Source organism: Leptonotus elevatus, chromosome 12 (assembly GCF_054856555.1).
Source record: "Leptonotus elevatus isolate MCC_2025b chromosome 12, RoL_Lele_1.0, whole genome shotgun sequence".
Lineage (NCBI taxonomy): Eukaryota > Metazoa > Chordata > Actinopteri > Syngnathiformes > Syngnathidae > Leptonotus > Leptonotus elevatus.
The window spans coordinates 12,935,239-12,950,047 of record NC_141250.1 but is presented as its reverse complement, the minus strand read 5'-3'; the positions used below and the strand labels follow the sequence as shown (position 1 = coordinate 12,950,047).

General features: G+C 40.3%; 1 protein-coding gene across 1 annotated transcript in view; it reads left to right on the top strand.

Moving 5' to 3' along the window:
- Positions 1–14,809, top strand: part of LOC147164622 (neuroligin-4, X-linked-like) — a 32,388-nt gene that overhangs the window by 7,761 nt on the left and 9,818 nt on the right. The window contains exons 4-8 of the mRNA XM_086091074.1: positions 584–736; positions 4,679–4,864; positions 6,868–7,318; positions 8,625–8,838; positions 11,292–11,416. Of these exons, the coding sequence (XP_085947200.1) occupies positions 584–736; positions 4,679–4,864; positions 6,868–7,318; positions 8,625–8,838; positions 11,292–11,416 (1,129 nt within the window). The remainder of the gene's footprint in view (positions 1–583; positions 737–4,678; positions 4,865–6,867; positions 7,319–8,624; positions 8,839–11,291; positions 11,417–14,809) is intronic.

The following is a 14,809-nucleotide window of genomic DNA, read 5'->3' as shown; positions in this document are numbered from 1 at the left end:
GAGGTCATTCTTTGATCCAAATTTTGGGAATGAGCCTGCTGGATCAGATTGTGTCCGACTTTAGTGCTTTGACTGTAATTCTTCCCTCTGCATGCACGAGCTGCAGCTTAAAATGCAGACACCTGCGCCAGTTGCTGTGGGCTTTGCGCTTTCTACTTGTGGAGGCGAGTGAGAAGGACAAAGATGCACTCATGCATGCATAGTGGTTGATACATGCCCGGCACCCCCACACACCCCCACACACCCCCCCCCCCCCCCACACACACACACACACACACACACACACACACACACACACACACACACACACACACACACACACACACACACACACACACACACACACACACACACACACTTGTTTTTCTCCATAACCAGCATGAACACTCTCACATGCCTCAATTTCTATCCACTTGCAGGTAGATTAAGGTACCGAGTTGGGGGGCCAAAGCATAAGGATGCAGGGGAGGCTGCACCTGCCTGCGGATTGATTAGACGCACACAAACGGACGGGAGGCCAATCAGGCTGTCACTCGCTATTACGCGCGCATGCACTTCATCCTCTTTCTTCTTCTTCTGGCAGACATCCACGAGGAGGGCGGGCAGAGGCCCGTGATGGTCTACGTCCATGGCGGCTCGTACACGGAAGGCACCGGCAACATGATGGACGGCAGCGTGCTGGCCAGCTACGGCAACGTCATCGTCATCACGCTCAACTACCGCTTGGGCGTGCTCGGTAAAATGATACCTACTCTGTGTAAAATTTACTATTATCGATAGTTCTGAAAAACAAAAATTTTGTAATCAAAGACCTTTCTTTGTGATGCAGATGATGATTTATTTTTATAGCGCCAACTACAGCCGAGGAGGACTTACTCTTTAAATTTTTTTTTTAGCCTTATCGGTGTTTGGTATCGGCAGCCTCCGTGAATACCCGATACCAGAAAATAAGGCCTGTATTGGTCAGGCCCATCCGTAATTTCAGCATTACATATGATAATTTGTACCAAAATTCCTGATATATAAGCGAGGGGTGTTGACTGAACTGAGTTTGAGTACCAATGATATGTTAGGGCAGGGCATTATTTGTATGAATGTATTTTTTAAAATATGAAAATAAAATGCAGACGCTTGACTGGCTGATGGATAGGCTCCAGCTTCTTCTATTGGACGGAGCTATGACTTGACTAAATGAAGCAACTCTCTTCAGTTCAACATAGTTGCTTATCATCAATTTGCCAGCAGATGGCACCAAAGCAATATTTTTATATTAGACATGGATTTGGCTTGAGCACAAAACTAGTAAAGAGGAGGATTTATTGCATGTAAATGATGACAGTGGAAAGCATGTTGTCCTAGTGGGTAGGATGCCTGCCTCACATTTGAAAAGTTTTGGGTTCAAATCTCATTTGTGTGGATTTTGCATTTCTCCTCATGCGTGTCCGGGTGCCCTCTTGTTATTCCGCCTTAGCTGCGAATGTGAGTGTGAATGCTTGTTTGTCTATATGTGCCCTGCGAAGCGTAGCATTTATTTCATTTATCGATTAGTTTGGGTCCGACACCTTTCACCGTGGAGGCCATTCGAGGAAATACAGTAGTACAACCACACCATCTGTTTGTTTGTTTTTACTGTTGTAAATGAGTGTGCTGTATCCAGCTAACACATTTGTTTGTATGCAAACAATGCACGTTGAACTTAACCATTTTTTTTTCTTATTTACCACTCTGCCCTTTAGAGAGGAGCAACAGCGGTGTAATTACCCATGATGCTATTTTTGGTCTGCTAATAACATTGCACACTTGCTAAATGAGAATTAACAGCTGAGCTCTTTTTTTTTTTTTTTTTGGTGTGTGATTTGGACTAAAAGATTTGCCAACAAGCAGATGAAACGGCACATATACACAATTGAGGAAGTGTGTTTTAAAACAAAATTGTATGACTCAACCATGACTCTAATATAATGTCAATGTAATGTATTCTAACATAGAAACATTTAATGGTATACATTACTAATGCACAGCACAATATTAGTATAGAAGTTGGATGTCGAACAAACAACAAAATCAACGATCTGATTGTTTTAACAATTAAAACAATAGTTATTTATCAGGAACATATAGTTTTTCCCCCTTCTATTTTTAAAGGAAGTTACTATTGTTCTCTGATTCTCTGATTAATATTGGCATTTGTGGAATTTGAATTAAGCAGCACAATCCTTCCGTTTTTATCCATCTCAGGGGGTGGCCATTTTGCCACTTCCTGTCGACTGCGGATGACATCACAGTTACTCAGAGCTCAGTTAGCGACCATTCACGGCTCAGCTTGTGAACGTCACATGACCAAACTCAGAAAACAGGTGAGCCATGATTGGTTGTTACAAGAGCAACTGTGATTTTCATTTTCACTCAACAGTATAAAAGTATAGGTGTTTTTTGGTGTTTAATTCATATTTAATGCCATATTTAGACTAGTGGGTGTGGACACTTAGAACGTATTATTGTTTAAAAAAACAACAACAAAAACTGGTTGACTTCCTCTTTAATAGTTAAAAGTTTGATCTCCAGTGGGGGGTTCCCCCCCCCCCCCATATTTTTACCTTAAAAGTGCCGTGGAATGACATTCTTGTCAAAAACTAAGGAATTATTAAAAAATGGGTATTAGCAGATATTTACATTGTATGCTTTTGCGTGAGCACATTCGTATTCAAAAGTGGTGATACATCACACCTTTACATGAATAATGATGACACAATTTGCACCCACTACTTCTACTGTGCGTTCGCAAGGTTAACGTGTGCTGACACAGCATCTTTTGCCATCAGTGATTTGTAATCATTTTCTCATGAAGTGGTATTAAAAATGTAATTTCAAAAATATATGCGAGTAGCATTTATGTGCTCAGTTTGCTTAAATAATTAAAAGCATATTTTATATTCTAGCTTTGAGTGCAGTTCCACATGCAAATCATTAAGATAATTTCTTCCAGTGGGTGAAGCGCATATCTTTGCTAAGATATACTAGGCCAATGCATACGCATGATATTTTGCACAATTAAAATACAAAATTAAATTATAAAATGAAAAGCTGCTTTTTCCGTTGTCTACTGTGCACACCCATTTCCTGGTTTTAGGCGAGCAAAACCGATGGCGCCACCGGGGGTTTATGTACATTAATGTTTATACGCGTTTGCAAAAATTGATGAGTCCCTCAAAAGGCCATTCACTTGTCGAAAGAATTAAAGCTATTCCGCGCAGGCTCATGAGGTGTTTTAACAAATGACACAAATCTGCTGCTTCTTCATGAATGAAAAAAAAACCCAACAACCTAAACCTGTTCATGAAGTTTGTTGAATGGCTTGAATTTTAATGGCTATTCAGGGCTACCAGAATAGTCATGTATTTGTGTTTTAATCATCTCCGCCTTGTGTGTTTACATCAACTCCATTAAGATCGCGTTCATCATCATCATCCATCATCACGGGTGGCGGCGCCTTCACACTCTCGTCATCGTACTTGTTGGATGTGTGAGGTGAGCCGGCGTATGCGAAGCACGCACTTTCTTGTTCTTTTTCATAATCGTATTCAGCATGTCGTACTAAATTCCAATGCTGACCTAGATCTTACCGTGAACACATTCAGAATATTCAAAGCGACCTAAAATTGGAAACGGGCTTTAATTGGCCATTAATATGCTTCTTGTTTGAGAGGATTACTGGTGGGTTATAAAATGAAGGCATTTTACATTTTTTTGCTTTCGTTCCTCTCGCTTTACACTCAATGAGCTTCTGTACTGATGAGATATATCGTCAAGTGTGCTTTTTTAAGGCCTTGCGTTGGGTTGAAAGCAAAGGTTACGGTTGCAAATTAGATTTTAGTTCGGGTTTCAAGTAAAGGCCAGGCTTTCAAATTAGGGTTTCAAACTCAGACTTGAGTTTCAAGCCATGGTTTGAGTTCCAAGATAAGGCTTTAAATGAGGTTTTCATGGCAGGGCGAGGGTTTCAAATTAGGGTTCGTAATTAGAACCTCAAAACAGTGTCTGGCTTCCAAATTTGAGGTTTGTTAATTTGGTTTCAAGACAGAGTTAGGGTTCTAAATTAAGGGTGAGCCAATGGTTTTAGTCCCAAGTTAGAGTTTTAAATTAGCTAGTCAAACCAGGTAAAGGGTTTCAAATTGGGGCTACAAGACATGGGTAGGAAGTCAAGCAAAGGTTAGAGTTTCAAATCAAGGTTAGTGTTTCAACCTCAGATTTGGTTTTCTAATTTGGATTTCAAGCCACAGTTTGGCTTCCAAGTTAGAAATTTAAATTAGCGCTTCACGCAAGCGTGCGGTGTCAACAGCAGTTAGGGTTTCAAATCAGTGTTTCAACCTTTTTTCAAATAATGATTCATAAAAAGGGTTTCAAGAAAGGGTAAAGGTTTCAAATTGCGATTTCAAGACAGGATTAGGGTTTCAAGCCAGGCTTGAACTTTCAATTTAGGGTCTAAATTGTGTGTATGTGTGTATATTTTTTTCTAAAAGAGAGAGTAATGGTTTTAAATTGGGTTTTTGAGACCAGTTTGGGTTTCAAACCAGGGATTCATTCCAAGCAGCTACACACCTTTAGCGTGACTGATTTGTAGCCTTACTAAATTGAATATGATTATACACGTTGTGTGTTTACACACTGTGTACCTCTGCAGGATTTCTGAGTACGGGGGACCAGGCCGCCAAAGGGAACTATGGCCTGCTGGACCAGATCCAAGCTCTGCGCTGGGTCAAGGAGAACATCGCAGCTTTCGGAGGAGACCCAAACAGGGTGACCGTGTTCGGGTCCGGTGCCGGAGCTTCCTGCGTTAGTCTCCTCACTTTGTCTCACTACTCCGAGGGTGAGGAACAAACAAAAGCTGCAGTCACTATTTTTATTGTTGCGTTTTCCCCAGGTAAGACGATATTGTTTACCAGGGCTGTTCAAATTCAAGACCTTTTTTTTTAGTGAATAAAAGTGCCACTTATTGATGTCAGTCAGGTGTTGTGATATTGCTGTCAGGAGGGGGTTAACAAGACTTTTATTTTTAAATATAAACACAAAGAACCACAAGAAAAAAGGCAATTTAAAATAAATGAAATGCATTTTTTGTCTTATTATTCAGCGGCTTCACACAGTGTGCGTGCTAGTACTGATTTCCACTGTCCGCTCATGAACTTGGAACAAGCCATTTTCGTGTCATCTAGGCTCCTACATGGCATAGCAGTGTCAATATGAGAACTTTTCCCAAAACTAAATTCAAAGTGAAAAATAAGTAATAAAAAAATAATTAGGATTGGTACCGAAACACAAACATATAAGGACACCTACATGTGACATTAATCAAGAATGCTGTTAGCAACTTTTACACAATTAATATAGCATTTCCTGTATTATGTGCTTATTGTAAAAAAACAACACACAACTAGTCTTAGATTATTCAGGGACTTTACCATGATTACATGTGAACTTTCCCTTATTAATCATAATGCGAAACAATATAATAACGTATTGTGATGCAACAGGTAACGGCTAATGCTAACAAGACAACAGTAGCTGGCTAGCTTGGCTTGCTAATCACTTTGGGGCCTGTAATATGGGCTGTCTATCGCTACCGTTGGTATGCAGACAAGTCCTGATGCTGACCCAACTAAAGCACAAAGAGAGGGGAGGGCCTAGTATACGGTATGTGTATAAGGTACTGGCTATACTAACAGGTGGGTGCTGAGAAAGCTTTATGGAAGAAGGAAAACATTGTTTGCATCACAAACCTTTCTAGTGACTCATAGTCAGAAGAGCTGCATTATTCCTTCTGTTCAATTATTAACCTGCTTTTCTAATGTAAAGCTGTATTGTCTGGAGGAGGTTTCAAGATATTTACATGTACTATTTATACTTATCCTTCCTGTAAAACGGTATCCTTCATTCTAAAAGGGCAAGAAATCAACACACATTTGTCAATAGAGCTGCAAGAGACACCGTTGACAACAACGGAAAATATCACCGGTGTCGGCACGGAATCTATGAATCACAATTTGGTGTTATTTTTTTGTTATTTATTTAGTGTTTTTTTCTTTCTTACAAATTATTGACCCATCCAAAGTGTAGAAAATGGCTCTCTCTTTGATGATGTAATGTTAACATGCTGCTTTGGGGCCTCCTGGAAAGTGGCTATTTTGGAGGTACAAGGTTTTGGCCCTGATGCCAGCGATATGACATTTGATCCAGAGGCCACTTTGCTGTTAGGGTTTCAAGTCTGGGTTCGGGTTTGGAACTAGTATTTGGATTTCAAATGAGGTCTAGGTTGGGGTTTTATGTTCCAGTTTCATAATAGGGCTCAGATTTAGGATTTCAAATGAGTTTAAATCCTGGGCTAAGGTTTCAAATTAGGGTTTATAATAGGCTATGGGTTTCAAATGATGATTCAAGTTTTAAATTGGGGTTTCAAATCAGGGTTAGAGTTTTAGAGTATGGTTAGGGTTTCAAATGTCAAATTACTGTAATCTTGGATTATTTTAAACTGGAGTTAGCCTTTCAAATTAGGGTGTCAAGGCTGGGTTAGGATTAAAAATTACGATTGGGTATTAAATTGGGGCTTGCAGCCACAGTTATAAATTGAAATTAGGTTTTCAAGCATTGTGTTTTAAAATCAGTGTTAGGGTTTCAATTTAGCGTTTCACTCCTGGATTAGATTTTCAAATTAGGTTTAGGGTTTCAACATTCAGATTTCACACAGGAAAGACTGAGCCATTATTCAAACTCCGAACGTTAGAGCTGTGATGCAGACATACTCGCTACAATAATAAACACACGTGCATGTTGTCCGACGAGCTCAATTCAAATTTGTGTTCCTGTCTGCCTCAGATTTGTTCCACAGGGCCATCATCCAGAGCGGCAGCGCTTTAGCCAGTTGGGCCGTCAACTACCAGCCCAGCAAGTACGCCCGACAGCTGGGGGAGCGGGTGGGCTGCGGCATCGACGACAGCACCCAACTGGTGGCCTGCCTCCAGGGCCGCAGCTACAGAGAGCTGGTGGAGCAGCACGTCACGCCGGCTAAATACCACACGGCCTTCGCCCCCGTGATCGACGGCGACGTGATACCGGACGACCCGCAGATCCTGATGGAGCAGGGGGAGTTCCTCAACTACGATGTGATGCTGGGGGTGAATCAGGGCGAGGGGGTGAAGTTCGTGGAAGGCATCGTGGACTCCGAGGACGGCGTCACGGCCGAGGACTTTGACTTTGCAGTGTCGGACTTTGTGGATAGTCTGTATGGTTACCCGGAAGGCCGCGACACGCTCAGAGAGAGTATACGGTGAATATGTTTATATCATGTTTTCAATCGGTAGTGCAATCCTTTCACAATTTAAATTTGGCATTTGAACACAATCCGAACGACTCAATTTACAGCAGTCTGAAAGAAGTCAGTATGAAAGAGGCCATGCATATCAAATGCATAAAAAAATATATATCCTGATTTCCCTTACAGCAGTTTTTGTGACTTGTGATTCTATCCCCAAATAGATTTGTGAACAGTTTCAGAAGTGGTACACTACAATGCAATTACTGCAAATATAGGATTTTGCTAAAAAAACACAACAACTTTTAAATGACTAGTAATAAATAATCATAAACTTGGCCAACACGGTCCGTGACGCAGTTTTTCAATATGGGTCATCGTGTATTTGGTTCATGGAGAGCTGGAGTCAATCCAGCTGGCTGTCAAGGTTTGTGGTTTGCATGGTGGAGTGTCAAGGACCCTAGTGCAGGGAGTGCAGGACTCTTGAAAATAAAACAAAATGGCAAACAAGGAAATGTGGAATCAGCAAAAATACTAAATGAACAAAGTCCAAAAAAGCCCTAGAATGAAAGTAACAAACTCACCAGGGAACTAAAAACAAGCAAAACTAACAAGACAACAACCCGGATAAGGCACCAGAGGCTGGAGGGAGCTGATTGGTAGACACAAGGCTGACAAGAAAAGTTGGAAACAAAAACCTAACGAGCAAGACAATAGATGAAGAAATGACGCAGTGAAAACATGACATGAAACCAAACTAAATCTAATGCAAACAAAGTTAACAAAATCAAAATCATGATAGTGATTTCCGGTGAATTCTGACAACTGAACCATCACACCCTCTGTGTCTTTATTTATTGATTTACCTGATTATAATTCTAATAAATTGTTCTTCGCATAAATTAGGATCCCATTTTTGTTTGTGTAGGTTCAGCAAGTAATTCAAATTCCGACATGATATTTCTTGACATCCGCCTTTTTTTATTAGCTTAAAATAGAGGCTTAGAAGAGAAACAGCTAATTAATAGATTAGCATATCATGTCTATTTCGCACCAGTGCTAATGGGCTTTTTTGAACGGCAGTTGGTTACAATCACGTTGTCAAGCAACTGTTGGAAAATGACTCACAACCTGCGCTCGTTTCCTGCAACATGTGACATGGCAACTCGTTAACAACCAATGTAGCATTTGAAGCCGCCACATGTTGTAGCCGTCAATGGGCCGACACAAAAATCGATGTGATCATGTCCTTTATTGGTGTCGATTTGATTGATGATGTCCTGAATTGACCCGGCACGCCTTTTGTGTTTCTAATCCAAAGGTTCATGTACACGGACTGGGCCGACCGTGACAATGCGGAAACGCGACGGAAGACTCTGGTGGCGCTGTTCACAGACCACCAGTGGGTGGCTCCGGCCATCGCCACGGCGGACCTCCACGCTCAGTACGGCTCACCCACCTACTTCTACTCCTTTTACCACCACTGCCAGAGCGAAGCCACGCCCCCTTGGGCTGATTCCGCACATGGTGACGAGGTAAGATAGTCCAGTTTAAATGGAACCGCTTTTACACATCATCATTATTACTGAGAGTCATTTAAATTGACCAGGTTGCTTCAATGGGGGCAGTATGACTGAATATTGAGTATTGCGCTTCCTAGCAAAAGTATGCTCCATTTGCTTAACCAGGCATCCAGGCTGTTGATGGGATGTTTAACCCAAATGAGCATTTAGTTTCAACGTCATACTTGGGGCTTCGTAGAGCGAAAAATGAGAAAAAAAATTACAAATGTGGTGACAAATAATGTCCCATTATTTCCACAATTTTTTAAAATTCCTTTTCTATAGGTTTTATTGTGAGTGCGAAAGACTGTTTGTCTGTACGTGACTGGTGATTGGCTGGTAACCTGTTAAGGGTATTTCCTGCCTCTCACTCAAAGTCAGTTGGGATAAGTACTATTGCGCAACTACTTTTGTCCATTTTCAGAGTCATGGTAGCGGAAGATGATGCACTTAAGTCATGCGGCTAATTGATCTGTTGTTTTGCTTTTAAGCGCTTAGAACTGAGTAGCTTTTTTTTTGTGAACAAAGGATTTTAGTTCTGATATTTTGTGGAACACTGCATGAAACTTCAGAGATCTTTGGTACTGCTGTAATAATTGACATGTGAGACGGCCTAATGATGGCACAAGCTTGAAACCAGCAAGAACCCAGAGCACATTTTTTTGCTTTGTAAGTCAAACAAATTGAAAAAATTTGGGGGGACAAAGCTTTGCTACCCTCTACAATTTCAATAATACATTATTGTTAATGATATACTGTATCTTAACAGACTATCTGCTGTAACCATCTTTCCTGCTGGGTGTTAGTAGTTAAAAGGCAGAATGTTAGCAGCTAATGGAGATGGACTGCGGCAGCATCTACTCCCGCCCACCTGCACGCCGCAACCCCGAAAGTGCGCCGATAAGGCCGACCCTGAGCACACAGCTTTCTCCTCGTCAGCTTCATAAAAATGTAGCTCTTTGTTTCGCCGCTTTTTTACGACTCCATTAAATGGGCCGCGCTTCACGGGGCGGACATGCTAATGTTAGCATAGCTGCAGCTAACGCGTCTGATGTGCCTGACCGCTTCTTGTGGTTGATCAACATAAATCTAGCAACAGAGGAGAGGTGCTGCGCTCTTGGTTGCCTCCGGCAATAATCACGCTAGTGGAAAATTTTATATATTACAGTGATAATAAAACTGGCAAACCGCAAATCTCTTGTGAGCAGTAGCGCACTGTCATCCACGCTCAACCCACAACGTGGAGATTGGATTTTTTTTTATTGTCGACGGCAGACTGAGGATGTGTAAAAAGATTAACGGTTAAAGAGATTTAAAGATTCAGGGAACTATTGGGGGACTTTAGAAGTGCTGCTTATTATACATAACCTGCATAAAGACTATTCACTTCACATGTATTTTAATATTCCCTTTTCTGACATATTTACCTGGAATTGTCTTAAGAATACAACAAATTATTTATTTATTTATTTAATTGTATTTTTATTTTTATTTTATTTTTTACATGATACATAAATCAAGAAAAAAAAGAATATAACAAATGAACTCTTACATACCCACATTTTTTCTGCTTGGCCAATTATTTGTTTATTTTGTTTATTTATTTTTTTACTGATTTTGACTATTTTCCCACATAAGAACAACATGGATATATAACATATATATATATATATATATAATTTTTTGGGGGGGTATCTAAATGTTTTTTACTTGTTATAGTGGACGCCAGGACAGTATGGCTCTTTCATGTTGTAAACTTAACAAAGTTTATATGTAACATTTTTAACATGAACATCATGCAAATCAACTTGCGATTGTGATTGGTTAGCTAGCATTCAATCATGAACCAGAAGTGTTGACATCATCCGAATGATGCGTTTTTATGGGTTTAGACACACAAATATGTCATGTCCTCTGCAATCATCATTGGGTCCGATGGGGATATATATCAAAATTTATAATTATATGAATGATAAAATCAGCAATTTTTTGCAAAAAAGAAGTAGTAATTAAAGCTAACAAACCTGCTCTAAAAACCAATTAAAACTATCCACCCAGCCATCTGAAATCAAAACTACTTACAATGAAAATGCAAAACTATCATAACCCTGTTAAGCACTCAAATACTCTCCATATGGCAGCTCACAGTACGTGTGCTTCTGTGTGGCACTGCGAATAGTCGGAAACGGTCGCACTGGAGCTCAGTCCCAAAATGATTGGGGGCGACCTGTCAAGCTGAAGATGAGTTTAGAGAAATGACTTTCAGCTCCCTCAAGCATGAAGACGCGTCTGCCTCCGCTGACACTGTGACATCACATTTTGCCATGAGTCATTTAAGCTTAGGTTTCCTGTCAAGAGAACCCATGTAACCTGTCGCACTCAACCCCCCCCCCTTCCCCCCCACATTTTTCTGTGTGTGTGCGTAGGTGCCGTACGTGTTCGGCGTGCCCATGGTGGGCCCCACCGATTTGTTCAACTGTAACTTCTCCAAGAACGACGTGATGCTTAGCGCCGTGGTGATGACCTACTGGACCAACTTTGCCAAGACGGGGTGAGTGGTTAGAAAAGCAAACGGGCGGTGGGGTGCATTGATTTGCCCTCGGAGGAGATGTTTTGTCTTTTAACTGACTACAGCAAGAAGACAAAAGACAAAAGAACAGCTTCAGCATTCTTCACGTCTATTTATATCAGCCCTCCAAGACACATGCGTCCATTTGTAATTTGTTTTTTAAAGCTGCAGTGCGGAACTTTGCGAGCCCCCCTTAGGCCAGACGACTGTTACTTCCATGCATATTTACTGGAGACCATTTTCTCATCTCAGCAGAGCACCTATAAAACTATTAGTGGGTGTTGTGCAATGTGACATCATTTGCAATATAAATATCTGCGTAACTACTTGTCGGCAAAACGCAATTAAAGTAGCCTTGTATTTATCAATATTATAACCATATATTCAAATGGATGCAAACGTTATCACCAGGTTCTATTTTTTGCAATTGTCTTTTGTCCAAATTTGCCTTCTCATTAGTGTATTTTTTTTTTTTTACAGAATTTCCTTAAAATGCACGCTGCACACTCTAGGTTGACCTTGCTCAACCATTTTCTAACTCACTGTCATTTTATTGCTCGTGAATGTCATTCAAAGAAAAATGAAAATATTAAACTAGCATTAAACTTCATCATTTGAGCAAGAAGTGGCTACATAAGCTATTAGACTACAATATTTATTAAAGCAATTGTCTAACACTGTCTTCGAACCAAGAGTAGCAAAATGCGGGGCAAGTGAACTGGTATTCAGTCATGCATGTAGGACCCTATAATATAATAATTTCCTCAATGCCCAAAAATGCACTTAACTTGATCAAAAATGTGATAAAACAATGAATAATATAATAATAATTTCACCAATAACGCAATAAAAATCCTGACTGATATTGAAATATAATTTTTATGATAATGTAATACTTTCTTACATTGTTATATCATATATATTACAGTATATCATAGCCCAGAGCTGGTCGAATGAAATGGGCGGAGCTTACTTTGATTAACTTGCTGCAGAGTTGGTTTAACTAAATAAATTAACTATGTCAAATAACTCCAACACTGATCTCCGTTTAAATCAGACACTGTTAAAAAATACACTTGAAGTGAACATTGAATTTTTTAACATTTAACACCAAAATTTTAACCCTCTTTTTTTTTTATCTGTCAAGTTTTACATGATCATTTTTGAAAGAAAAAAAAAGACCACTCTGGAAATGTAATAAATCCCCTATAATGTAATAAGTTATTACATTATAGTAAAAATGCTATTACAACATCAGTCAGGATTTCATTTATATATTATTGGTAAAATTATTACATTATTGTGTTCTTTTAAATTTTTGATTTAGTTAAGTATAAATGTTATTACATTTTCTGGAAATAATGACATTATAGGGTGCTACAGGGCAACACACAATTTTAGTGATTAGCATGTCCGCCTCAAAGTTTTTCCTGGCCACTCTGGCTTCCTCCTACATTCCACATGCACGCATGTTAGATAATAGAGCACATGACCGGTACAGTCAATAGTGGATAGCAATGTGTAATATCGACTACCTTGTGAGTCTCAGGTTGATCGAGCTAAACAGCATTCTGTGAACGTGTGCCCTTACTAGCAAACAATCCATTTTCTATAGCGCTTTTTTCCTTATTCAGGGTTTTGTGTGAGCAGGAGCATTTCCCAGCTGACCCCGGACTCGTTGCCAGCCAGATGCAGGGCACACATGCCCTGCTCCATATACAAATGACACAACTATGAGTAATTTAGAACGCGTGTCAAACTCATTGGAAAATGGATGTATGCTAATTGTAATGTCCTGATATGACATTCCGATTAGAGGATAAGCAGCCCTTAAACTCCCACCATGGAACTGAAAATATGCCCGGCTAATAAAGATAGAAAAAAAATGCATATTCATCCAAAAGAACAAAGAAAAAAAGGATATTGCATCGTGAACACGCTGCTTGTGTGGGCAGCACAAGAGCTAATTTCCTCCACGAGAGAAAATGAGAGCCAAGATTCCTGCTGCCTTTGCTCATAAAAGCAAACACCTCCTCACATGAAATCACATTTTCTTTGTTGCATTTGCAGGCACGTCAATAGCAAGTGCTTGTTATAAGGCAAACAAGCCCACAATGTGCACAAGGACACGGTTAGCATACAATAGAACACCATGTCTATTGTCAGTACACAGTACGGAACAATACGTTGTCGTCTTATTCGATTGCCCTCCCGAAGCGCGTCTGCGCGCTTGACAGACGACGAAGCTAAACACTCCAAATGAAATGACGCACTCTCCAGCCGGGACAAGGTCGCTCATAAACACACCGGGACGTACGTCATGGATGATTAAAACGCACCGGGGCCGCACCGGCCGCCTCTGTTCGACGAACAGCCATCATTACAACGGAATCTCCAAAGCTGAACACGGCCAGTTTTCAAGTGCTGCCGGTTGTCATTTTCAAAAACATTTGACTTCCCCTTTAAAACAAGTAAATGATAATAATGTTTTTTTGTTGACGTCACAAGTTTAAGTTAAGTTTGAAGTCCATATTGTTTCACCGTAATGAAATACGTTATCGGCAGGCGTCGTAAACTTGAACTTAATGTCATCCGGGAAGAAAACAAAGGACTCTTGAAAAGTGATTTCAATCTGCTGTGACGGCAGCATCTTGAAGCTTTTCTTTGGGGGCGGAATCCGAGACGCCTTTTCAAACCGCTTAAAGATTTCACTGATGAAAGCCGAAGTGATATAATAAAAGAAGAAAGACGCCGTTATTCCTGCCTCCTTTAGAATATCGCATGAAAATGAACTGCCACTTGCTGAAAAATGCTTCTGTGGATTCAATTGAATAAATTCAAAGTATATTAGCGGCCAAGGAAAAGCCCCAAAGACTCCACATGAAAACGTTAAAAACGTGACAATAGGGCCTGATAAGAGGACCTTTTATCTCTTTGCTCTGACACCACGCACGAGATAAAAGCATTTGTTGAGGATGGACCCTTTTCGAGTCGTTCCCAGTAATTAATCCATTGGAGGGCCGCTCCACCGGGACCCTTGCGCGCTTTACGCAGAGCTCTGCAGAGGAGGCCTTCATCTAAATCACAGCGGCACCTTGCTTGCTCAGTCAGGACATACAGAATTAGAACACCAAAATGGCAGACGAATAAACAGTTGACAGTATGTCATGTTGCAAAAAATATACTTGCAAAAAAAAATTAAAAATCACACAATTTCAATTGCATGCTAGCAGACTCATGCATTCTCTGCGGGAAACGTGTTTTTTTTTTTTTCTTACGAGTACAATCATTGCCTTGTCTTGTGCTACTTGATTATTGATTGAAAAGATGTGCAGCCGTTGTATTGATTGTACATGATGAGAAAAAGTCCTAAGA